The sequence below is a fragment of the Etheostoma spectabile genome, chromosome 15, assembly GCF_008692095.1.
Source record: "Etheostoma spectabile isolate EspeVRDwgs_2016 chromosome 15, UIUC_Espe_1.0, whole genome shotgun sequence".
NCBI lineage: Eukaryota > Metazoa > Chordata > Actinopteri > Perciformes > Percidae > Etheostoma > Etheostoma spectabile.
The window spans coordinates 11682351-11709326 of NC_045747.1; the positions used below are offsets into that span (position 1 = coordinate 11682351).

The 26976-nt window shown below is 41.1% G+C and overlaps 1 protein-coding gene across 4 annotated transcripts in view; it reads left to right on the plus strand.

Annotated features, from left to right (window-relative positions):
* The window catches only part of col5a3a (collagen, type V, alpha 3a), a 56059-nt gene extending 40818 nt beyond the window's left edge, over positions 1 to 15241 (plus strand). For all 4 annotated transcript variants that reach the window (XM_032537162.1, XM_032537163.1, XM_032537164.1 and 1 more), the window contains 23 exons: positions 81 to 134; positions 241 to 348; positions 478 to 531; positions 3287 to 3340; positions 4483 to 4536; positions 4667 to 4720; positions 4811 to 4918; positions 5033 to 5086; positions 5188 to 5241; positions 5453 to 5506; positions 5599 to 5652; positions 5759 to 5866; positions 6740 to 6793; positions 6896 to 6949; positions 7036 to 7143; positions 8676 to 8729; positions 10184 to 10219; positions 10669 to 10722; positions 10819 to 11119; positions 11364 to 11476; positions 11655 to 11723; positions 12567 to 12800; positions 13031 to 15241. In XM_032537162.1, the coding sequence (XP_032393053.1) occupies positions 81 to 134; positions 241 to 348; positions 478 to 531; positions 3287 to 3340; positions 4483 to 4536; positions 4667 to 4720; positions 4811 to 4918; positions 5033 to 5086; positions 5188 to 5241; positions 5453 to 5506; positions 5599 to 5652; positions 5759 to 5866; positions 6740 to 6793; positions 6896 to 6949; positions 7036 to 7143; positions 8676 to 8729; positions 10184 to 10219; positions 10669 to 10722; positions 10819 to 11119; positions 11364 to 11476; positions 11655 to 11723; positions 12567 to 12800; positions 13031 to 13177 (2034 nt within the window). In that variant the 3' untranslated portion in view covers positions 13178 to 15241. The remainder of the gene's footprint in view (positions 1 to 80; positions 135 to 240; positions 349 to 477; positions 532 to 3286; positions 3341 to 4482; positions 4537 to 4666; positions 4721 to 4810; positions 4919 to 5032; positions 5087 to 5187; positions 5242 to 5452; positions 5507 to 5598; positions 5653 to 5758; positions 5867 to 6739; positions 6794 to 6895; positions 6950 to 7035; positions 7144 to 8675; positions 8730 to 10183; positions 10220 to 10668; positions 10723 to 10818; positions 11120 to 11363; positions 11477 to 11654; positions 11724 to 12566; positions 12801 to 13030) is intronic.
* Positions 15242 to 26976: the final 11735 nt, after the last annotated feature.

The window sequence follows — 26976 nt, forward strand, 5'->3', positions numbered from 1 at the left end:
ATCTGTTGGTATGGTTGGATAGTTTTAATTATCTATGTCCTACAGTGAATATGTATTAAACTGCCCTTTTGCTTTTCTAGGGACCCCCAGGACCTGTTGGAAGTCAAGGGCCTGTGGGCCAACCAGGACTGCCAGTATGTTACAAAAACTCTAAACGCATCATATAAAAACATTACCGTATAATAAGTCGGTTTAGTTTGTGAAATGTTAACAGTGCTGACCTGTCGGTGGATATTTCAGGGTGCAGATGGTGAGCCAGGTCCTCGTGGGCAGCAGGGCATGAATGGAGTGAAAGGAGATGAAGGACATAGAGGCTTTAAGGGGGCATCTGGTCCTTCTGGACTACAGGTAAGAATTACTATCAATTTCAAAAACTGACTTTCTCTTTAATGGCTCATCTCCGTTTTCAGATTTATATATTTTAGTTTATATTTGTTTCCATATCATGCCTGAGACTCACTATATCTGCATCTGTAGGGAATGCCAGGACCACCAGGAGACAAAGGAGAAAGCGGGCATGTGGGCTCAATGGTGAGTAACTATTCAGCAGTCTCAGCACACTTATCTCAAGTGTGCTGCTCTCGTGGTCCAGTTTCAGTCTCGAGTCTGTTCTCGACACCACTTTACTGACTTCTTACACTTTATTTCATGATTGTTTTGACTTTCACTTGTCTTCACTGATATTGGATATCGACTAGACTTTTCTTCACTTTCCAAAAACTTTTGAATGTGTCATTTACTTTTCTTGATATTCTCGCCACTATCAAAGCAGTTGAAGGGATATTTTTGAAGATCAAACGTGTGCATTCATTGGTAGAAAACAATACATTGTTTACTTTGAATATTTAGGGTGGAATGCAGAGCTTCTCCAAATACTGTAAACTTACATTTCTGTTTATGGTTTGGGAACTTTTGTATTTGTGAAGACAGGGGCCTTTAGTGTGAGCTCAATGTTTTCATACAGGTGGTACTGAAATGTCTTCTTACTGCTAGGAGGAATCACTAACCTGTCATTGAGGGTGTTTCTGATATGAGTGTGTTATCAACACTCAAGTTTGATGAATGCATTATTGTGATAGCTACATCCAAGAAGCAGAAACATATCATCCCCTTTGCTTCCAAAAAATGACATTACGCGCACATACTGGCAAGATCAGGCGGGTTCAGTACTGTACAAATAAAACAGCACCTACACCAATATTATATACCACAATTCGAACTGTACAGTAACACATGGAGTATGTGTGCGTTACTATAGTTAGCTACGAGTGCAACAGGTTAATGCAATTGTACTGTACGCATCTCATACGGCCTTCACATGAGATAAATACTATAATAAAAGGATCATGGATAATTATTATTTTTAATTATTATACTTTGTAATGAGAAAATGGTATTTGTTTTTAGATTTTTAAGATTCTCTCTGACCTACTGTTATTGTAAATACAACAGTGCATAAGTTCAAGATACACATACACACACACATATATATATATATATATATAAACAAATATGTATTTTGTATTTGTGTTGATCCTACTGTTGTGTGTCAAGTCTGATTCTCTCAATATCATTTAGACCCCAGTTGTACAAAGAGGTGTTGACAGACCCTTAGTATTGAGTATAACCTTCTCCTACAGCAGTCTAGTGTAAGACTGTTTACAAAAATGAAGAGTGATTTAGCTATTTTGCTCCCAAATTACTAACCGCTGTGTTTCCATTGTAATAGCCTTGACAACTCTTGACATGTGACACTCTAATCTGCCTCATCTGCTGAGGAACTGAGGAAAACAGCTAAATCTGTGGTTTCCCAAGAATAGTCATGTTTCAAAGCAGACAATTTGACTTCATGGTTCTAATCCAGGTAAGTATCCTAGTCAGCCACGCCAGCCAACAATGCTTACACTCTGTGTGGGGTTGGAAGGATTAGTCAAAGCAATGGACATCCCACATTAGCTCTGCTAAGTAGCTACAAACTAGTCCACCATATTACTATGGCATAACAAATACTGTTGTATGATGCTGGCTGTGAAAGAAAACAGCACTCGGTTAAGAAACACACTCTCCAGTCAACTGCTCCATTAATTCTGTTCCTTATATTTATATTTCCTTAATCTAATACAATGATATTCACAATAATGATGCCAAAAAGAAACCGTTCAAACCTTAAAACCTATAACAACTTGTCTTTTCAATGTGTGACAGATTTACAAAGCTAAGTGTGATGATAGCAGACCATGACTTTAAGTGCAAGGAAGACAAGCCCACAAAATAAAGAGGTGGTCCTGTATGCAAAAGAAAGAAAAGGATAAAAAAGAAGAGCGAGAGAGGGTGACAGAGCTGATGCAGTAGAGCAAATGAGTGGAAGGAAGAGGCGGGGCGCTGATTGTGAGCAGGAAGACGGTGTGACAGCTGCTAATCAGATTAGCCTCAGCCTTGGCTGTCTAATGAGCATCCTCCTTTGTGACAGTCATCTCACAACGCTGTCAACCATGAACACACGCTAAACAAGATTCTCTATAGCCCCTTTTCTCCACAGCCAGATTAGGGAGGGGGTGCATCAAAATGGAAACAACACAAAAGAGAGAGAGAGAGAGAGAGAGAGAGAGAGAGAGAGTGTAAGAGAAGGGAAGAGAGATGCGGAAGACTCAGTGGGGAAGTTTCATTCATGTGTGAGCGTTGCGGATCACAGAATTCTCCCCTCTAATGCTCAAGCATCTCTCTGCCAGAAGCATATGTGTTTCCTCTAGTCTCACACTGTCTCTCTCTGGGCAGATTGTCTGTCTTTCTGTCTCATATTGTCTTTACAACACAAGACTTCCTCCAAGACTTCAGAGTGATTCAGAGCACAGCTCAACATCTACTCAACTGAAACTGAAACCGAGCACAGTTAGGATTGATCACTTGCACAGAAGAGTCAAATCACATGCCGTCACTGTGGATGAGGAAATATGGTCCTGCCCATCACAGCAGGCGTGAGGTTTCTTATTAATAAGAGAGAATAAGAGAGAGGAAGGGGAAGGAGAAATCCGAGCTTGTGTCATATTGAGGGTAATGACCTGTCTGGATGTCTTCATCATGTCACTACGATAATGATCATGGATGCTGGGGCCATTGCATAAGCAATCCACCATGGCCTGACTTCTAACACTCATTTCATTTAGGAGGAACCAGCCAACCCCTAGCTCACATTCAGTTTGTATATCTCTGTGTGTTTTGTTAATGCGGTATATCCTTATTGTCTGCACTGATATCCTAATGAGACATTTCATTTCTCTTTCTACAGGGACCTCCAGGACAGCATGGCCCACGAGGCCCCCAGGGGTCCATTGGTGGAGAGGTATCACTTTTTTTCAAATCACATATTTGGATTTAGATGCATTACTAAATATGATCCTCCTCTCATGATAAATAAATGTTGATAATGTTTCATAATTTCTTTCAAAACAAATTTTCCAGATATTCTTGCATTTTTAAGATAATTGTTTGAGGTTTTCAAATATGTATTTTTTGTTTTGCATGTATCACTGGGGCTAAAAAATATTTTTTTGTTAATTCAGTTGAATCTGAATGATTGCTTTTTTGTTAATACAATGTTGAAATTACATGCACACCCTGTGCCAGTACTGGAGTTGTGATATCTTCAAGTGATGGCAGCTGCATGCCTTTGTGACTCATAAAGAAAACATGATGCTGTATCAACTTTGGAATCAGGAAAACTTTCATTCAATACACAAGTTTCTACATTTCAAACTCAACAATAGCTCATCCTAACACACAACATAGACATTTTCTAGCCCCATCTCTTCGTATACAGTCTTTTCATTAGAACACTTCCTGCCACAGACCCTCCACTGCTTTTGATACTTGAATTATTAAACAGTATTAGGATATGATCCCTGGGAGAGAGTTATATTTACTGCTCTATGAATCATTAAGAAGTATTAGACTATCATCCCTGAGAGGCAGTTATATTTACCTCTGGTAATGGCCGTCTCTCTGCAGCTTCTAACATCGGTCAATTATTCAGCAGAAAGCTGCAGAAATCTGCGTGAGCCGCACTAGCGCTTCATCTCAGGAAGCATGAAAATACAGTGGTGCAGAGATGGTGGGATCCATAAAGGGATTGATACAGGAATAATGGAAAAGAGCGAAATGGTGGTGGGATGGCATGTGACAGCAGGAGCTCAGTAGTAGTACTCAGCTCCCATGTTTGTGCACTCTAGCGAAGACTAGCTTTTAATGGGTTAGTCTAAAGACACATAGCACAATGCACTAAAATACTCTACATACACTCATTATTTTCCTTGTGTCGTGGTAATTCAGTTCCAGTTTCAGCATTTGGTGAGCAGAACTGCTGACGAACAACAAAATACTGCCCCAAAAGCTTGATTTTGAAATATCGAATACTTGCATATTTCAAACTTGGCCTTGTTATATGATATTTTGGTTCAAGCCGTTCTCTCTCCCTTCCTGCCACAGGGCACACCTGGAATGACTGGTGGAGTTGGTCAGCCTGGACTTGTTGGAGAGAAGGTCAGCATTTTCCATTAGCAACTACACAGTGTGTGCCAGTGCACATAGAGTAGAATTGCAGTGGTTTGTGTGTGTGTGTGTGTGTGTGTGTGTGTTTGGTGATTATTTAACTATGTTATTTCTCTACCAGGGTGAGGACGGAGAAGGTGGAGACCCTGGGTCAGTTGGAGAGCCTGGCATTGCTGTAAGTCAGCTTACCACTATCTTCCCTTCTTGTCTTCCTCAAACACATCCTTTGCCTTTTGATTTATTTGTCATCTCAATGGTGTCCCAGGGTGCTAAAGGCGATGTGGGGGAGAAGGGTGACTCTGGCCCTCCCGGTACAGCTGGGCCTCCAGGATCCAGAGGAACACCAGGGGAGGACGGACCCAAAGGCAACCTTGTGAGTCTTTTGTCTCTCTGGATCAGTGACTTGTCCTTGCTCTTCTTGTCAGGTCTGTAAGTCTGTACCTTGCCATGCATATGATAGTGTCTTACTTACTGTTTGTGTCCATAGGGCCCTATTGGGTTCCCTGGAGATTCAGGGCCTCCTGGAGAACCTGGCATCAATGTGAGTATTATTATTATTATTATTATTATTATTATTTAATCATTAATTTGCCATTACCTTGTTTATTGATCATTTATTCTACATGGCATTTTTTCATCCAGGGAGTAGATGGTGGACTGGGACCAAAAGGAGACAATGGAGAACCTGGCAAAGCAGTAAGCAGGGATTTTTTTATCCATTTCTTGCACATGTTGACATCATCAGTAATTTTGGTATGCTTAGCTGTCTGTCTGTAAGTCTCTATTCTCTGTGACATATTAAAGCTTTGCTTCTTCATCATTGTGTCTGGACGGTCTTCTCATTGTTTAATTACTGGATGGGAATGTGTTTCTCTTTCAACTTTCTGACCTTTTCTGTTGTCTGCAGGGACCTGCAGGAGCCTCTGGAGAGCCAGGTCCTACAGGACCTCCTGGACGGAGGGTGAGTTAATGTAGCTAATGTGTATATGTGTGTTTGTTTGCAGTAAACAGCCTTTGTCATTCTCTTAGCAACACTGTCTTTGTAAACCCCAGGGTCATATAGGTGCCGCAGGAAAAGAAGGGAAGCAAGGCATGAAGGGAGCCAAGGTGAGGATAATGGCTGGCACTGAGCTCCTTGGTTGTGTATGGTTCCTTACAACAAAGCCTTTCTGGTCTATTTTGCTACCAACGCCTTGCTGTCTGTGCTCTGTAGGGGACGACAGGAACCCAGGGTTCAGTGGGGAAGACCGGCCCAGTGGGACCCCAAGGGCAGCCAGGGAGGTCTGGCCCAGAAGGTCTCCGAGGCATCCCAGGGCCCGCGGTCAGTACGCTATGTAAAACGCTATTTTAACTAGAGCTGCAAAGACTAATTGATTAAGCAATTTGTTTTAAACTATTAATTAATTACTACTATTTTGATAATCAATTAATCACTTTGAATGTTTTATTATGAAAAAAGGTAAACAATTCTCTGATTCCAGCTTCTTAAAGTGTATTTCATGACTTTTTGATATTAATGAAAGTCCATTACATTCAAGCTATTGTCAAATGAGTTGACACAAAGCTAATTAAGACTATCAGCTCCATACAACTCTCTCTGTATTTCTCAGTATAGCTATGTCAAAAAAAATGGTGTTGTCTATCATGTTTTTTTATAATCCTATGTGTCCCCCTTGGCTACAAGCAACTGTGTAGAGGAGGGGTGGGGATGGTGTATGCGATCACAGAAGGCTTGTATCGTGTGGACACGGCGAGTTTTGTTGTCATTACTAAGAATTCCTCATGGGGAGACAGAAACAATGCAATATAGCTTTAAATGTGAATACTTTCTAGTGTTTTCACTTCTCTATGACAGTAAACTGAATATCTTTGAGTTATGGTCAAAATAAGACATTTGAGGACGTCATCTGGGGCTTTGGAAACCAGTGATCAACACTGATTGTTCACCATTTTCTGACATTTTATAGACCAAACAACTCATCAATTAATCGAGAAAACAATCAACAGATTAATGGACAATTGAAATAATCTTTAGTTGCAGCCTTACTTTTAACATTAAAAGCTGGTACTGTATCTGTTGAGTCTGAAGCAACGTCGCTGCCAGTCATCAGAGCATGAAATCCTATTTGTGTTTGCGCTTGATCATTGCTTCAGCATACTTTACGCTCATCTCCAATTCTTGTTTCCTTTCTAGGGTGAGCAAGGGTTAAATGGGCCACCAGGACAAAATGGACCACCTGGACCAATAGTAAGATCATTAAATCAGGATTCAAAACCAACAAAACCAAACCATATTTTATGTAAAGAGTCTACAGCACTGGGCAAGTAACTCATCTGCCATTGTTAACAGGGGCCACCAGGACTTCCAGGATTAAAAGGAGACCCTGGAAACAAGGGAGATAAAGTGAGAGCTTAACCCTTGACATAGAACACTTTGTACTAGTCTAAACCCTGGGAAACAATGCTGACAAACCATGTCTCTGTCTGCAGGGTCATGGTGGGTTGATCGGTCTAATTGGGCCCCCAGGTGAACCTGGCGAGAAGGGAGACAGAGGCCTGCCAGGGAACCAGGGTACACAAGGACCTAAAGGAGATGAGGTACATTTGGTTGAAACATGATTAGGGCTGGGTATTGGTACCTAAATAACCCAGTAACATGAAATACAGAAATGTCTCTAGTCAAACCTGCATTCGATCCTTTTCGTACCCAGATCTAGAAAAAAAATGACTAGTGTGTTTACAGCGAGGGGAAAAAGTATTTGATCCCCTGCTGATTTTGTACATTTGCCCACTGACAAAGAAATGATCAGTCTATAATTTTAATGGTAGATTTATTTGAACAGTGAGAGACAGAATAACAAAAAATCCAGAAAAACTCATGTCAAATTTTTTTTAAATTGATTTACATTTCAATGTGGGAAATATGTATTTAACCCCTCTGCAAAACATGACTTAGTACTTGGTGGCAAAACCCTTGTTGGCAATCACAGAGGTCAGACGTTTCTTGTAGTTGGCCACCAGGTTTGCACACATCTCAAGAGGAATTTTGTCCCACTCCTCTTTGCAGATCTTCTCCAAGTCATTAAGGTTTTGAGGCTGATGTTTGGCAACTCGAACCTTCAGCTCCCTCCACAGATTTTCTATGGGATTAAGGTCTGGAGACTAGCTAGGCCACTCCAGGACCTTAATGTGCTTCTTCTCGAGCCACTCCTTTGTTGTAAGATCTTGCACGGAGCCCCAGGCCAAGATGTTTGACAGTTCTTTTGTGTTTCTTCCATTTGCAAATATTCACACCAACTAATTGCAATCACCTTCTCACCAAGCGGCTTGGCAATGGTCTTGTAGCCCTTCCAGACTTGTGTAGGTCTACAATCTTGTCCCTGACATCCTTGGAGAGCTCTTTGGTCTTGGCCATGATGGAGAGTTTGGAATATGATTGACTGATTGCTTTTGTGGACAGGTGTCTTTTATACAGGTAACAAGCTGAGGTTAAGAGCATTCCCTTTATGAGTGTGCTCCTAATCTCAGCTCGTTACCTGTATAAAAGACACCTGGGAGCCAGAAATCTTTCTGGTTGAGAGGGGGTCAAATACTTATTTCCCTTATTAAAATATAAATTAATTTAACATTTTTGAAATGCCTTTTTCTGGATTTTCTTGTTGTTATTCTGTCTCTCACTGTTCAAATAAATCTATCATTAAAATTATAGACTGATCATTTCTTTGTCAGTGGGCAAATGTACAAAATCAGCAGGGGATCAAATACTTTTTTCCCTCACTGTATATGGTTGTGCTCGCAGACAATCACCACAAGCATTCATCAATTATATGCGGCGTGTGATTGGCCCTCTACCGCATCAGCTACAGTACAACCATATAGTCTGTGGTGTGGTGAAGTTAAGCGTGGTGTATTTCACAGAGTTGGCAGTTCAGTGTCAAATCAAAAAAATACAATCCGCTAAATACTACAAAATGAAGTATTGTTGGCATCAGTATCAATTTAAGGGTACTGGTATTGGTACTGGTATTGTAATTCTTTAAACGTACCAAGCACTAAACGTAATGCATCTGATACACTTCTACACACGGAAACTCAGTTTACTAACAAGATTTGCTTGCCTTAATATCTAGGGTATGCCTGGCACACCTGGTCCCACTGGCCCACTTGGACCCCCTGGACTGTCAGTAAGTGACACAGCTGTTAAAGTGTATGAACGATTCTGTTTTCAGCTACCCTACATGATAAGTCATTTGAGTGTTAAGCCTAATGAACGCTTACAGCTATACTTTCTCAGTAAAGAATCTTTATATATGTATCAATCTGTTTGCATACTGTTTTTGTCCATCCCATGGCAAAAAATAATTTTGACAACGACTTATAATACTCCTTTAAACAAGTACAAGAAGCAGTAATCATCAACAAACATAGCTGCAGGCTGACTGCTTTTTGCATTTAGAATGTCTATGTTGTTTTTGGACAGTCTTTCTGTAAAATAGGCTATAATAAACCCTTTAAGCTGAATTGCTCCATTACCGATTGATGCTCAGGGCAATAAGAGATGCATGAAAAGACGTGAAACCTGTTTATGTCTTTTTTGGTGACTGGAAACCAATTTACCTAGACGCTGCAGATCAAAATTGTTTATAATTTAACCAGACATTAGTTCGAAAATGTAATTGTTCAACTGCCCACATTCATCTTAATTTTTTTCATTTACCGATTTGTATGTGAAAATATGTTGGCTCTATACGTTAAAAGAATTGTTGTTTTAAATGTAGTCTGGTGGGTTTAGTGCTAGCAACCTCAGAGCTGTTTTTGGTTAAACAGAAAGGTCTCAAAAAGGTTTTAAAACAATCTATCTCTGTAGGGATCCTTTTTATTATGTTGTCAGACACTTAGACCAAACTGACGCTGAACATTTGCCCCACTGGGTTACATTGAAGCCCGTTTTGTGGCTACCGGTTACAGCGTTCACATTTAATTTTGGATCAATTTCAAAAAATTGTTGTTACTATCAGTCACTTACACACAAAAACATTAGGAAAATAGGGTCCTGTTGATACAGGTGTAAAATGTCATTTATATCAGGAATGCATCTTTTAATCTTAAAACATCCTTTTTCAAAGATAATGTAGGTGTAAAATAAAAACAGAAAAAACACATGTCAAGGGAAGAACACAAGAAAGGCAATGAAGTTTTAAGACAGTGACTACGTTTCCATGCACATAATATTCTGTTTTTTGCCCTTATTCCGAAAAAGACGATATTTCAACTAAGCTGTTTACATGGCTAATGAAAGTGAATATTCCACTAATATTCCCGTTTACATGTAGCCGTGCAAAATAATTTTTTTTTCAAAGTTTACCAGCGGTGGCGGACTTGCTATATCGTGCAAACACAGTGTTCCTCTTTCATTCCTTCAGCCAGCATCTTGAAAAGGTCAGCGTAGCAATGTGTGCGCTAATCCAAAAACCTGTTGATATCCAAGTCTTTGACAATGTTTGAAATTAGCTGTTGCCTGATTTTCCAGTAAAATAGCTGATTAGTATTTGGCAGTGCATGCTTGAGTAATTAGATAGAGGTATTATACTTTTATTTATGTTGTTACTGCTAACTTACTCCTCCTTCTCACTAATAGGGTGTAGCTGGTGATAAAGGATCGAAGGGAGAAATGGTGAGTATAGTAATCTGTCTTATTTATACATAGCCATTGCTGTACTCACACCTCTTGGTTAGCTGCCGCTGGGAACACATGCTGGGGAACAGAGAAAAAATGTGTTTGTTGGCTTAAATGTACCATGCGTCACAATCATAATGCTCTACTGTGTTTACCGCATGTCTTTGGAACTAAAAGCCTGCTGTACAGCCATGCTTGCCTTGTGTGTGATTTTTCCATTGGGCCCTTTTAATAGGATTTGGTTCTGATGTGTGTGATGTTATGAAAGCCACTATAGTGTGTCTTGAGAGCCAAGGCTTTGACCACAGAGTGCTGATGCACACAGCTGGATAATCCTATAAGCAGCCATATCTGCCTGGATAAAGCTGGGATTCAGCCAAGTGGTGTGAGAGAGGCTCCAGGTGAGAAATGATTGACACAAAGTTTTGTCCTCTTCTATTTTACAGGGTATGGTTGGTCCCAGAGGAGATACAGGCCCTGCTGGCCTCCCTGGACCCCCAGTGAGTACTGCCAATGTTCCACATAATGGCCTTCTCAGTGCCAGATTTACCCTCTTTCCCTATCAACTCTTGCTCACCTCTCTGTGCTACCTCCAGGGACCCCCTGCCACAATGATTGAGCCCCTGCCTATCAGGGAGGGCAGGCGGAAGAGACGAAGGCACTCTGACCGTGCAGGAGGAGCAGCCCCATCCAGAGAGGACGATGTGGATCTGGATGTGGAGGAGTTCCTCCAGGGAGATCAGCCTCTAGAGGACGCTGAAGGAATGGAAGAAGTTTTTGCCACCCTGTCTTCAATGAAAACAGAAGTGGAGGTGATGAGGAGGCCCCTAGGAACCTTTGAGAGCCCTGCCCGGACCTGCAAAGAGCTCATGATGGTCCAGCCTGACTACAAAGATGGTTAGCAAAGACATTGCTTCATAATTGATGCCTATATATATTTAAAACCACCTTCAAAGTTTTATTCAGGGAAAACTAGAACACATTTCAAACATGCACACATCCTCTAGCATACACCTTTACAAAGTCCTCAAAATCCTCTTTATTGTTTCCCAGCTGCATGTTATCATGTTGTTTCCCTCGATGTGCTCATTATATCAACATCTGGTGCTTGATTGATGTCCTTTCTTTGTGCATTTTGCAGGAGACTACTGGATTGATCCTAACCAGGGCTGTCACCGAGACTCCATCAAGGTCTACTGTAACTTCACAGCTGATGGAGAGACATGTCTCTACCCTGACAAGAGGATTGAGAATGTAAGTCTCCAATCTCTTGCTGTCAGCCTTTACAAAGCCGACCTCGTAATATTACATCAGAGCACAAATCACTCCCTATATCCCTTAAGCCTCAAATTTTACTCATTGTTCTCTCTCTCTCTCTCTCTCTCTCTCTCTCTCTCTCTCTCTCACACTCTCACTCTCACTCTCACTCTAGGTGAAATTAGCAGCATGGAACAAAGAGAAGCCAGGAAGCTGGTACAGCCAATACAGGAAAGGCAAGCAGGTAAAAAAACAATAAATACTCCAACCATTAATCTCAGCTGGCTCCAAATGCCAGGCAGTCTATTTCAGCTGAATTACTCATTCTAATTGAGAGTGTTTGAATGATATTCATGCATATGATTGAGGAGCAAGCACTTGTGCGAGTGTGTTCACATGATTGTGTTGGCGTGTGTGTGTGTGTGTGTGTGTGTGTGTGTGAATGCGTGCGTACTTGTGTGTTTGTGTGTGTGTTTGTGTGTGTGCGTATGTGCGTGTGTGCGTGTGTGTTTTGATCCATGTGCACACGATTTCATGTGAATGCTTTTAGTTTATTTCTATATTTGCACATTGAATATTTTGGTATCAATTTATTAGTCCATGTGCAATGAGAAAGCTGATTTAATATATTGCCAGCAGTTGATTTCAGCAGTCTGGATGACTCACACAGAGCCATTGCCAGCTGTGACTAGCATTCAGGGCAGCATGCTCAATGCCCTGGCCATTCATGTGCACCTGATCAGAGGTCTCATAACCCTCTCAGATAATCACAGAGCTGCTAGCACAATTGCAATTCATTGACTTAATTTTCTTACTTCCCACCTTACTTTCCCTGTCTGTACTGATTCCGAAAAGAAGTAACTTTTTCACCCTTGTTTACAAAAAGTCCTTCATCAAGACTCGCTTGTAATTTCATGATGTAAATAAAATGATAACTCATATTTGTCTGAAACAGTTTATAGTCTCAAAGATGTTTTTCATTTTTGTGTAATTTAAGGGTAATACTGTTTTAAGGATATGCCTATAGTGCATATAATATTTCTCTGTCTATGTAGAACACCCATTCCTGTGTCTCTGTGTCATCCAGTTCTCCTACAGTGACAGCGATGGGAACCCTGTGCATGTAGTTCAGCTGACCTTCCTCAAACTACTGAGTGCCACAGCCAAGCAGAGCTTCACCTATACCTGTCAGAACTCAGCAGGCTGGTTTGACAGTACATCCCGCTCCTACCAGCTTGCCCTCCGCTTCCAGGGCAGCAATGACGAGGAGCTGACACAAGCCAAAAGCCCCTTCATTAGTGCAGTGCATGATGGATGCCAGGTCAGTGCAGGGGAAAAAGGGAAACAACTAAATGGACAAATAAGAATCAACCTTAATGAAACTAATGTGCGTATTAGTTGTGTAGCTGTGGCAGCCATCAAATCACTGACTTGAATAGGGATTTAGGCCAGAAAGTGTGTGTGTGTGTGTGTGTGTGTGGGGAGGGGGAATCTAGTTAGTCATATTAAGCCAAGCAAATTCTAATAATGACTTTCATTTTTCTCTTTCAGTTCCGCAAAGGTCAGCAAAGGACTGTTCTAGAGATTGACTCCCCCTCTGCAGAGCTGCTTCCTATTATAAATGTGGCTCCAGCAGACTTTGGCAACAGCAACCAGAAGTTTGGATTCCAAGTTGGACGAGTATGCTTCAATGGTTAAATTCTTGCCAAGAAAAACAACAAACAGACCTGCACAGCAAGTTTCTAGTAAAAGAAATTGGACTTTTGCCACTGCCCCAAGCAATATTTATTATATTATGTTCCTGTATGTGGTGGGTTTGTTGTATATTATTCAAGACTCTTCAGCAGCCAATGAAATAGCTTCTTTGGCTTTACAACAATAAGAAGAATGGCGAAAAAGAGGACAAGTACCAGTGGGAACAAAGCACATTTACCAAAGGGAAATATTCCTATTAGACATATTTGATTTTAAGTGTTTTTTTTTTCTTCTTCTCTCACACTGTTTGAGTGTGTTGCAGTTGATCCTCTAGAATTATGAGGACTGCACCACTTGACAATGACCACTTCTAAACAAGACAGATCTGTCCAATGATGATGATACCAGAAAGGAACAGTCTGTCATTCTGTGGTATGGGTCTTTTCAGACCTTGGATGAACTAGTTGCTCCCTGATGTTTTACAAAGTCTACAGCGATACGTTGTCATACTCATTTGCATGCTCAGATTTCACTTTAATGACAATTGCATAGCAGTTGTGAACTAGCCTAGCATATCAATTCCACACAAGAACCGTCATTAATTTCCTTAATTTCCTGTGTGCAGGAACAATAAATTGTCCTTTATATCCTTCAACTGCAGTTTGCTCAGTGAATTACCTTGATTAGTATTCATTTAATTAATAGGCATAGATAGTTATTGAACCCGAAACTTACTTGAACGGATAAAGTTGTGTCCTTTATTGGACTGCTCTCCCTCCATGGGGTTGATAATAAGCTTTATGAGCCCACCAAGTTCCCAAGGACTACAGTACTGTACATGTCAGACTAACGTCCATCCTACTGTGGTATAGACTTACTATAGCATACCTCAGCAACTAGGTTGGGGATATTTCAGGGCAAGAAATAAGACCATGCTGGTTAAAGTGTTCTCTAGTTGTACAGTAACTGCAGCTCTTTAAACCAAGAGAAATTTGATGCATCTCTCAAAAGCATTTTATAACTGCTGACATAACCTATTTTTATGTTTCTGCCCCATTCAGAGGTTTTTTGTTTTCTATGTTTTGTTCATTTGTTAAAATTCGACTATCGAATATGTTTCTGCATGTTCATTTGACATGATTTGCTCTTCGGTGCTAAAGATGATCCTGTTATTTTTGTGTCACTGTGTTTGTATGTCTCTGTGGGCAGGATTTTAGGGCTACAGAGGGAGAGGGTTATTGCTCTTTCAGCAGCAAAAAACACCCTCAGAGGCTGGGCACTAGTCTACTGTGTTTTTTTGCACATCTTCTGGCTGATTGTGCCAATTTCACAAGGCCAGTGAAAGGAGGTTAGGGACACTTCAGAGCAATGTGGTTGATAGCTTTGAAGGCAAAATTTATCTTAAACCAAATTTATATTGTGCCATTTTACTGAAATTGGGTAGATAAGCCAGTATCTAAGAATACAAACAACTGTCTACTTAAACTAGACATTACAGCATCAGAACTGGAGTTAATGGTGTCATATAATCCCCTGTAGGTCATATTAATATATTTCTTTTAAATTATCTTTGAAAATTGTAGAGCTTTGAACCAGAAAGTGTCCTCACAACCCAGTGTCATTATAAAGCCATGTTATTCCATTATTCACTGTTTGTGGAGCAGCTCCAGGATTTGTTTTTAGATGACATTATTACTACAGCTGTGAAATATTACAGAAATGACGTATGTATGTGAATTTCATTTTACGCATGATTTTCCCTTTAGCAAATGAAATCTTAATGCTCTGTCTACCTCCTCCGACTCAAACAGTAGACTGTGTGCCCAGCGTGTGTAATTTTGCAATTCACTCCCACTGTTCTGTTTCACAGCATTTAAACATTCCAGTAATTAACTCCTCTCCTCCTGTCCCATCCTGCGCTGCCCTTCCTGTGTATATTGTTTGTTGGACTAATTTTATATACTGTACAGTTATTCTGAGGACTTTATGAGCAGTAATCTGCTGCCTGAATGAAAACAAGTGTATTTGTCAAAAATGGATGTGCGAATAAAAACAAACAAGAAATCATTCTGTTATCTTTTTCCCTCTCCAGACCCGACTGGCGGGTTAGAACAATAGCCATGTGGACATGTGGCTGTCTGCAATGTCCAGTCAGAGTGTAATACACAAGCACAGCTATTCATTACCAGCTTGTTCTGCAACATTCCCTCAACAAGTTTGCAATCAGCATCTCCACACAGCCAATGTAATCAACTCTGATTTGCTCCCCAGTTCATTTATTTCAATTAGCTCTGTTTCAGTCCTCAAGAGACGGAAGCAATGGAAGGATGAATGGTGAAAACAAGAGAAGAGGTCACTAATTAAATGGGATGAGGATGAGAAATGCAGCCATGGAGATTTGGTCAGTTTGGTTAAGGTAGAGCTGTTGTGATATGTGAGACAGACAAAAAGAAATGGTGAAAGTCCTAATGGCTACTTGATGTTTAACCAGTGTCTGAATTTCTTTGTACCCCTCTCACATACTCTCTCTGTCTGCCTACTTATCTCTGTTGCTACCACAAACACACGCAATAATTGCTTTATTCTCCATTCGCGCAGACTTGTACACGTACACACACATGCACACTTAAAAGCCTATTCTCTCGCACAAGTACAAGGCACTCATCCCCTTTGGGGCCCACTGTTCAAGGTTAGCGTCAATGGCAGAATAAAGGTTACCATGTTATTTTTTCTCTCCTTTCTGCTCCCTTCCACTCAATTGAATTTTAACCGCTATAAGAACTTGACCAGGAAAGGTCATCTGTTGCCACTAACTCAGAATAATGATCAAGAGCAGTGTGACTGTCCATATGGTACTTCCAGGGCACTATGCCCTTTTCCCTTGCTTACATCACATTCTACCTACCAGTGCCCTCCATTCCTGTGACATCTCCAAAGTCTTGTATTTCTTTTGCTGAGTGCTGAACCTTTGCCACTACAGTGCTTTAAAACTATTTCCTCTTTTGAGAGCAAAACATCTTTATCACTAATATACACAAATAAACTCCCAGAACTGAGTTGTCAAACATGGCAATTGTTTGGAAACCATTGATACAGAGTCTCTCCATTGCACAGAGATAAACCAGCTTGAACAAAGCACTGAGAAGAGCTCTTCATCCAGCTGATCCCGGAGCTCAGCTAAGTCTGTGGAAATCCCATGGAAATCCATTTCTGCATAAGGAAAATTAGTATTTTGTGCTCACAAATGTAAACAACAAATATACAACAACGCTGAAAGGTGTGGATGAATGAAGGTATCTAGAGTCTCTGTCAAATCCCTGTGGCTAAAAAGTTAAACAATTAAAAAGTATACATTTAAAAATGATTTCTTTCAGATGTCCCAGTTTAATGTCACCGATTAACAAAAATTACAACACTGCATGTTAGTTCTAGAGATGATACAGGAAGCTTTTCTGTCTTTTTGAAAAATTGTAATATTGTGTACCATAAGCAGCCAAAAAAATTACTGTTTCCAAGCAAGATGTCTTATTTATTTTATGATTTTATTTTAACAGATGGTTTTGACTTTTTCATTTCATGTCAGTGAAGCTTACACAAGTAGATTTTTGTAACTTAATTCAAAGGATTGCTGAACGCTGTATTATTGATTGGGAGCATGATCTCTGGAAGACACCAGCCCTGCAGTGCTCTGTCTTTCAATGCAGTCTGGACAGGATTGTTATCTTATAATAACATCTCTGTAGTATCTCTACTGCTGTATCTAGAGGATAACACAGCAAACCTGATGCACTCTGATCCACAAACAATATCTACAGTATATGTATATGTGTATATATACACACACACTTGTATTAGTGTATTTCTCCAAATGATTTTTATATGCGACAGGAAGACATTTGCTAAATAGGTTTGTGGTGTCTTGTAATCCCATGTGGGATGGGCCAAATATTTGGCATGACACAAAAATAAAATAAAATTTAACTAATATGCAGAATATCTTGTAAGATTTACTGTACAGATATGTACTTTTGTGCTAAGCTCCTGGCCAACTCTGCATTGCTGTTTACTGCTGTTCCATTAAGGTTTTGTGCAGAGCTGTGGGTCTATAGTTGGCACTGATGAGCTACTTTTAGGCCCAGGAGTGCATTAGTATAACCCACAGGCAGTGGGATCCTAGTTGTTGCATATTAGAAACAAGACTGTCTCTCTTATTCCATCTCTCTTAACTCTGTTCACTCCCTCTCTCTCTGGCTCCTTCTTTCTCTTTTCACATCTCTGTCTCATTATTCTGAAGTGGAAAATGTTCAAGACATTTCTTTGTTGTTTGTTGGACTGTCTATTCTCCCTTATACACTCTCCCTAGCTGCCAATGCCCTCAGCTCCTCTCCTGTGACATTGATTCTAACTTAGCTTAAAGTGTCACAAAGTCACACTGAGAAATGTACAAATTAAACAGACGTTAATTAAAGGGAGAAACATTGGGAATAACTACATTTCCGGGTGGACATGGACACTCCCTTGGTCTCATCACATCCACCCAAATCCGCATGTTGTGTCACAGTAGATAACAGCAGACATTATTTTCCACGCCACTGATGTGTATATCAGTGTGCATGCTGTTCTCAGTTTAGCATCTTGTACTGTAAGGGATGCGGAATAACTTGTGCTGAATGTGCTCCTTGATGTGTAGGCCTGTAGATGTATCTGCGTGGCTATGGCAAGTCATAAGCACTTTTGGCTAAGCAGGGGTACTCTTATTAGTGTGCATACGACGCCTCTCCTGCCAGGTCCCATCCACTGCTCCTTTATCTCAGAAAGGGTGGGGGGGAATCCTTTCCCCAGATGCTTTTTCCATCAAAAGCGCTTATCGACAAAGCCAACATTAGTAAAGCAGTTTGAAAAAATGACTTGAAGGCGAGGGAGGGCAATGGAAATCCCTGGGCGAGTGGACACAGAGTGCAATGACGATTTGGAAGCCCAAGGCCCTATGCGTCTGAAAGAGTGTCAGATAATTATCTGGCAGACAGAGAGCCCAATTTCAAACGCACAGCTTGAGAAAACCCTGTTGTTTCCAACACACACACACACACACACACACAGACACACACAGACACACACACACACACACGCACGCACACGCACACACACACACACGCAACTCCTCAATTGCGGGTCTGCTGCAGCTCTCAGCGTCCACAGCCACAACTACTACTTGTCGGGTCATCCTCACTTAACTTATTCCCCAGTAAAAGGAGGACTGAGTTGTCTGCAAGCTCCCCAAGACACCCAAAGTAATCACTGGTGTCCTGTTTACCACAGTGGTAGAGGGACACTGAGAGAAATTAATGTATGATGAAAATGAGAGAGCAGGACGGTAGAGAAAGAGAGTTACTCATTCACTTGACAGGCCTATGTTGTATGAATCACTCAGGCGAATATAAAAATGCACAACTGTTCATGAATCCACGGCCCAGTGTTAATGAACAAACTTAGCCCTGATCAGGAAAACCGTAGGAATATTCGCAGGGGATCTGTGTTCGGCTTTGTGTGTATGTCTCTGATTTGATCTTGAATGAGAGCAAGCGAGAGAGACTGGTAACTGAATGACCCCATCTCTCAATAGAGATGATTTTTTCCCATAAATCAGTTGAGGCGAAGGAAAGAGTGTGAGAAAGACAGCGACTGAGTGATTTAGCTGTTGGAGTACACTGGCTCAGACCTCGGTAGAAAAGCCAGGGAAACTAATCGTTTTCATTCATCTCGATGAGTCTGGTTGTTCTTGTCTGCGGTCCTGAATGTAAAGAAATCCTCATCTTCTGTCTCCCTCCATCACCCTACCATCCCACTTTTTTTCACTGTCCCTCCCCTTTCCTTCTCTCTACCTCTGTGAATGATCAATGCACCCCAATTCCTGTAGCGGCACTGACACAGTTGTTTTTCTATCAGAGAGAATCAGATGCGGCAGCAAGTCCTGGGCACCTGGGCACTTTAAACATAAATCTTGCAAAAGCATCGGAAGCAGAGCTCATTGTGTGACGGATCAGGAAAGACTCATTTAGTCTAACAAGAGATATAGATAAAAGGTGTGAGGGTGATGAAACTTATACAGTGGTTGGAGAAGGCAATATATTTTCTGTCACTTGTATGAAACTACCAATGTTGTGTAATCTTTGTACTTTACCAGCAAAATGGATACGGCCTAGTAATCAATACACCTGCTGAGGGATAAAGTGCATCCCTTTCTCTCCACTTGCCGATGCAACTGGCAACCTTTGAATTATGCTTCCATGTGTTTCACAGTAATGAGTACAATTGAGCCTGACTCTGCTGCTCTTCAATCATTCAGAACCAACCTGGGACATGGAGCAATATTCTGAATCTGCAATCGGGAATTATTCCTGCAGTCGCTCATTTATCTATGTCTGTCTTTCTCACTAACTCTGATTTCCTCTTATCCTATTCCTATTTTTGTAAAACTGTACGGTCAACAATCTCTTTATCTCACACATACACATGCAGTATACAATCACAATATGGTCACACAAAAGTGTATTAGTAGCTTTGACTTGGTTCAGTTCTCCTGGCACAGAAGAAATCAGAGCAAACTGGGAACACTGTAATCATTAATGCGTTTGTTGATCATTTTGGAATCCACACCACACCTGACAGCAGCTGTCTGCCAAGCCCTTCTCTAAAATTTAACAATTCAAATAAATACAGAAGGGTCTTAAATAGTGCATACCATGTAATGATAGAAGTGCCAGTCTCTGTTACTGATAAGCCCTTACCTGTTTCTTTGGGGTATAGTTGATGGGTATAAAGGCCGAGAAAGCAGGCCAATGTTAACATAAAGCCACTATCATTGAGAAAAGTCCTAATGCTGGTGTTTAATTTTCTTTGACTATCCCCCAAAAAGTGCTGCAAAAACAGAAGTCTTTAGTTAAACCCCGGTTCTCTATTTATTTCCTCCAGGACACATCAAACACCCTTTTGCATCAGATGAAAGTGCAGCCATGCACTGATTGAATGATATGCCAAACCTAGTCTGTTTTAACCACAAAGCTTCAATTTGAATATAAATTCTATTGAAGATGCGGCTCCACTGATGCTACGTGCAATGTATGCTTTTCTTTACATACAGTACATGTACAACTCTTCAGGTCATGTTGTAGAATGAATGTATGCTTATGTTAGAAAGACTGTGTGTTGATGTGTGTGCCTATATGCAGCTGCAGTGCTAATAAGAGACTAGGGTTTTCAGGTGCATGTGCTTTGAGAGAGGAGGTGAGGTGACAGGGCTCATGAATAGTGATGGTCGACAGCTGCTCATTAACCACGAGACTGTCTGTCAGCCAGCAGACTGGAACAGCAGCCTTTCCTCTATGTATGACAGTTGCACATAAACACACACAAAGCATGAAAATATATACACATATACACAAGCCCATGAAGATGTGCCTACATCCAGCGCACATACACATGGTTCTTATCTCCTTCATCTGAGTCCCCTGTGCTTTCTGTGGAGCGGAGGCTGATCCTACCATTCCCCTGACAGCGTGAGACGAGTGTGCCTATTAGCTATGTGCTCACACCACTCCCCGTGGGGCAAACCCCTCATTGAATATGGAAACAACTGCCAGATGTAAATTCTGAATGAGACCCAGTGCAAAAGGTACATAAGACTAAGGCTAAGACAGCAGCGACAGAAAAAAGGTTATTCACTATTTAAATGGTTCTAAACTCATTGCTGAAGAAATGTCTGCCACATTAATTGTCTTCCTCGCTTTCCTTTTGACAACCTTTAAAGAAGGTAAAGTCATGCTAACACAAGGTGACCTAGATACAGTATGTATGAGTGTGGGTTTCATTACTTTTATAATTGTGTCATGTTGCTCTTCAAAATAAAACCGTTGCAAATTGCATGTAGAGAGTAACAAAAAGTCTGCAAGCCAGTAGTGGTTGCGAACTGGGTGTTCTTTGAAATCTGGCTATGAATAGGATCAGTCACACGTTTTTTTAGAGGGTAGTGTGTTATATGCCATTCTTCTCCATTTCAGTTCAAATCATTGATGGATTTTACAGAATCCTGGTTTCTCAATGACAAAATGCAAATTGCAGAACTCTAAAATCTAAATCTAATTTGATTTGCCTTGAAATCCAAGTCCCTGCTTCTGAATGTTGTTCTTTTTTCAGACACTTAGGATGTATGCCTACAAAGATGGCAAAGCATCCTGAGACCTCTCTGTTAAAAGCAGTACATGACACAGAAATACCCTCCACCTCCCACACAAAACCCACGCAAGTTATTTATCCAAAGTAACATATTGTTGCTCAAATCTGTAGCTCTCTCATATTATCACCCTCTGCAGTTTTCAGCAGTCCCAGAAGATGACAGTTGTTGTTGATTGTGTAGAAGTCTGTTGTTTACTTAGCTCCATCACACAACTTTGTCTGAGTATGTTTGAAGCTGAAGTGATGCTTGATGCGTAAAAATACAAATGTGGTGTAAAATGCCAGTCTGGTTATCATCAGACCAAGCCTAGCTCAATGGATCTGAGATTGAGCATTGGTCTGAGGAGTCTGCTCTGTATTTTCTCTGCACAAGAGGCGTGACCAATGGGCATAGTTCAAATGACTCTGTACGCAATTGGATAGTCTTTCAACCAATCAGACCAACGATCCGGGTGATATAGAAGCGACAGCGGCATCAACAGGTTTGCTACACTTTGGTGGCGTTTGGTGGCTGCTATGTTGAATGTAAACAAGAAGCTGCTTGGTCACTTTTCTATCGCCATTGTGTTAAACCTGCCAATGGCGCGGCACTAAGATAAGCCAGTGTTTGATTGGCTCCCGCAGAATTGTGAACTGAAGCAGGACAATTAAAAGTTTCCAGGTTCAGGTTTCCAGACCAAGCTGCAGGGCGAAATCAAATCGCCGGCAGCGTGAGCGGGGTTTACCCAGTCTAGTAAAATGTGTTAATTTCATGTGGTTTCATCTAGTTCCATTTTGAACTTACTTTTTTGGCATTGTCAACCAAGACTCAGGAACTCCAGAAGCATCAAACGCTACCTCTCTCAGTAGCAAGGTGGAGAGAGTATCTCCAAATTGCAGCCACATAAACTGCCAGTGTGTGTGTTTTGCGCACTAAACAGCACAGCACTGACATTTAATTTGCTTCAATCAATTAATATTAAAGCTACCAGTTTTATACATTACAGAAACGTGCTTACCGCACATTTGCATTAGGCTATATTTCTTATACTACCATTGAGTATAAAGGCACCTTGTAATCTGAAATAGCAGCTAGACACAGTGGCCACAGGTTGTTCCCCTTCTCTCTCCCCTTTCATGTCTTCAGCCGTCCTACATAAATAAAGGCCTAAAGTGCCCAAATATAATCTTACAAGGGAATAAAATCTGTCAAATGAAAGATGCCAATATCTTTTTTTTCAGGGCTCAAATGTCAATGATTATTGGCATTCCATCTCACAGGCGGCTTTAGAGAAAGAACTTCAATATGTTGCTCACTTTCATTTGGATGTGTATGTGTCACAGTGACTGGCAACAGGATACACATTGGACTCAAATGTTAAAGCACTTGGCAGGAAGGCTTAACAGGCAATTTACTAAGACCAATAATTAAAAAACAGGCTTTTTAAAGTCAGCAGGTGGTCCTATAAAGCAAAACAAAAACAGGAGGGTTGATACAGGAAGGTCAGCAGCAGGCCATAGACATGCTAGCTACTTGGTTTGAGACCGAATAAAATAACACAGATTATCTGGCAGAGAAAACTACAGTCAGTTTAACTTAGCCAGACAATTTATTTAGTATTTTTGCTATCATGTTATTTCACTTTTAATAAAACTTACTTATTACTGATAAGTAATTGATAAGTAACCAATGATATTATACACCTTAAAATGCTAATCTTTTCTCATATTATTCCAATTTGCCACCTTACAAGATTGTGACAAATCCAATTAAATGTGAAGATTTATCCTGTTAGAGTAGTTTTTACCTGTTTTAACTGCTCAATAACAAATATATGCAATTTATAGAGACCGAGTTTTCAAATGAGGATTAGTGAGAAATTTAGTTGTTAACAAATGAATGTTGGTGAGTTTACCCAAACTGTTTAGTTTAGTGTTAAGTTACTCTACTTGCTTGTCTAATCTGACATGTCATGACCTGCTTAGTACAGACAGCATAGTACTGTGTCCACCTCTAACAGCAGGGAATGTAGCTAAAATATTCATAAAGAAAATTAGCATCTGATATCATCTGAAGATTTAGACTTTTTAAGCAGCCAGTAACTGCTTTCCCTGGGCGGAAAAATGGTGTTACATTAAGACTGCTTACTCTAATTTCACTTTAATGCTGAAGGTCCATTTGAGAGCATCCATTTGAAAATTACTCTTCACTATTCTTAAAGCCAACTCCCCTTTCTTGTGAGAGTCAAAGCAAAGTAACAATGAGCCAGTATGCTATAATAGACAGCAATGCATGCAGCAGCACCTCTAGTTAAAACCCTCTGATGGAATTCTCCCTTTGTCTGTAATCGATTGAGAGAGAAAGGCATCCACCGTGTAATTGTAGCCTCATTTGATCTCAAATAAACCATGCTGTCCTACACAAGGGAGCAACCAGCGCAAGCATAAGCTGGAAACACCTTCATTACACCAAACACACACTCCAGCATACTTACTCCACACACTTAGTCCTTGGTCTGACTCTTACACACACACACACACACACACACACACACACACACACACACACACACACACACACACACACACACACAAACTCTCATTTGCACGCTCCTTTTAAATTATATCGCCCTCCCTCTGCTGGTCTGTCCTTTTCTCCAATCTCGCTCTGTGTCTTGTCTTCAATCATACTTAACAAACAACTATACACTCTCTCTCTCTCTCTCTCGCTCTCTCTCTCAGAATGAGCCTCGGATTGATTCTAGTCACACTAGAGTGCGAAATGAGCAGTCAGTCTGAATAGGCAAAGGCGTCAAATAATACAGATATGAACGTCAGAGGAATAATTGAAGAAAGTGTTTTATATGTAAAAGACAGGGGAGGATGGAGTGAAATTGAATCTCAGAGAAAATGAGGAGCGGGTTATGTCCTAGGGGACTGACTCACAATGCCTTAGCCTTGTTTGAAGAAAATAGAGGATAATTAGAGTGGTCAGTGGCTTCCACAGGGCTAAACACCGCTCAGCCTCACTGTTCCTTTATCTGTCCTTCATTCACTCTCTCTCTATTTGTTGGCCTCTTTTTTTTAAGCATCGCTCACTCAATTGTTAGTGTATGTCTCTGTTTTCTCCCTGTGTCTTGTTCCCTTTCATCTCATCCATTGCTTTTCTACTTGTACTCTCTATGACTTGTTTTTCAGTCTCTCTCACTGCCTGCCTCCTTCCCTCCATCCCTCCCCCAGCTGGCGCAGAGCTATCAGTGGAGTTGATCACATATTCCAGGCACATATGGACAGCACTGACGGGCATAAATCATGAGTATTTTTGAAGTGCCCATGCATGGTTTTTCAGACTGCTTGTATAGTGAACAGGAAAAGCTCAGTGGAACCAGTGCTGTAAAAGAGGAGCGGGGTGTGGATGAATCAATTTTAAAAAAGTGCGGACCTCTTCAGTTGCTTCTCCATCAGCGCCGCAAAATGTATAAAAGGTGGCCGCCTCATTGGGAAATCAACTCACCAGTCCTCTGCTGACTCTGCTGGCCTGGCCAGTCAAAGTGTTTAAATGTAAACAGAGTTGAAGATGACTATCAGCTATGACCTATGGCTACAACCCTGACTACGAGGACAAGCAAGATCATCTCTGCATCAGAGGGGGCACTGAGACAAGCTTGGAGGAACTGCTGGGCATTCTGCTAGCCTGTGTGCAGGCTTCAGATGGGTGGCCTCCATCGGTTTCCAGCCGGAGCAGGAGCTGTTGTGTCCTTCTGCCAAGACTTGGCTGGATCCTTGAGTGCAATTCAACCAATCTGATGGCCACATTCTGCTATGTGATGAATCATGCACAAGTTGAAGGAGCTAATGGGAGAACATTTCACTGGAATTGTACCTTGTACGATCACACCTTCATGTGAGGAATAAAAATGATAGATTAGGTAAATCCTCCTCTCCTACCTCCAGTTTAATGCCAAAAGCTCTTTCTCTCACTTTTCCTTACGAAGTGTCAACCTCAGTTTCTACAGCCCCCCACCCCCCCCTCTCTCTCTGGGCCTTGTCATCCTAAGTAAACTCAATATATGTTAATGTATGTTCCAAACCCTCCCTGTCAGAGCAGTGTACAGCCTGAGAGGTAACTGATTTTAAAGGAACCGCCACTCTATCGCTCCACAGCAAAGTTGTGATCACGTCTGTGGTCTAATCCTAGTTTCTTCTTTTTTTCCATTACATACAGGCTAGTTTGTCGGCATGACAACAACATGTCTCTATGGCAACAGAATAGCCAGCAGCTGGATTACTGGATGTTTGGACATGTAGTATTGCCTCAAGATTTTCGCAGGTCCCTTGGTGGTAAGACAGCAATGACAATATTTCATCTTGAGTCAGGAAAAAAGTATCATCATAAATTAAGATGACTTCAGACTAATGTACAGCTAGTCGATATTGTACAGAAATGTATTACAAAATCCATTGACGTACCCCATAAACACAGAGGAGATTCCTGGAGCTTCCCATAAGCATCTGTCTCCCTGTGTGTGGCCACAAACCGACAAGCAGCACAAATAAATCTCCACACTCTTCTCTGTCCTTGCGCTCTCTCTCTCCCTTGCACCGGATGACTTGTCCTTCGTCTCCCTCTCTTACTCCCAAGTTTCAGGATATTGAATGGGACCTTACCAGAGGGAGCGGGAAAAAGATAAATAAGGAGTCAGTGACCGTGAACAGTTCTCTCATTCACCCTAACATGACGGGAAGGATAATCATCCGCCAGTCCTGAGAAAATGGTCATGTGTTTCTCAGGCCACGTCCATGAAAATGACCTCACCAATTACCTAAACCACAAGGATCCCCAGTTTCAACATGCCTCCAAACATACAAGTTTCAGTGACATTTTGATGATTTTAGATTGTAGAGTGTTTTGGCACATACAGTAGTACTTGTCATCCTTGTCATATTTTCATTAAATGGCTTTTAGTTCCTAAAGTAAACCCCCTGTAATAAAATTAGGTACAGCTGCAACCATTACAGGTACCTAACTGAAGCTTGGTGCATGCCTCCCCAACGGTGCAGCGGGAAACAGCATCATTTAAGCCGGTGCTTGACTGTTTTCAAACTGCTCAGGATAATTATCTAAGTAGTGCACAAGGCATCAAGTTCTCCTACACAGACCATAACACATCACATCACACTACACCTCCATCAATCAAGCCTGATTTCACTGGAATGCAATAAGGAACAAAACTGATTGATTGTCACACACCACTATGCACAGCAAATCGCTGCTATCTGCACACAAATACACAGCACACAGGCATGGGCGTAAAGTCATCTGTAAACACGAGCACACAGTGGGGTAAATAACTGCTGGTATCTCTTGCAGCGTCGGGAGCAGTGGTGCGAGGCTTCCCCTCAGATTTTGAAAACCCTATCTGTATCAGGAACAGCAAACCGAAAAAAGCAATTTGCTTTGTCACACAGAGACATGCTTGACTTCACTGAATAATTGCACTGCAGCTTGGAAAGAGCTGTTTTACTTTTATCTAATGAAGGCCTTCAGGGCAAGGAGCACGGGTGTGTGTTTTGTATCTGTGTGTGTGTGT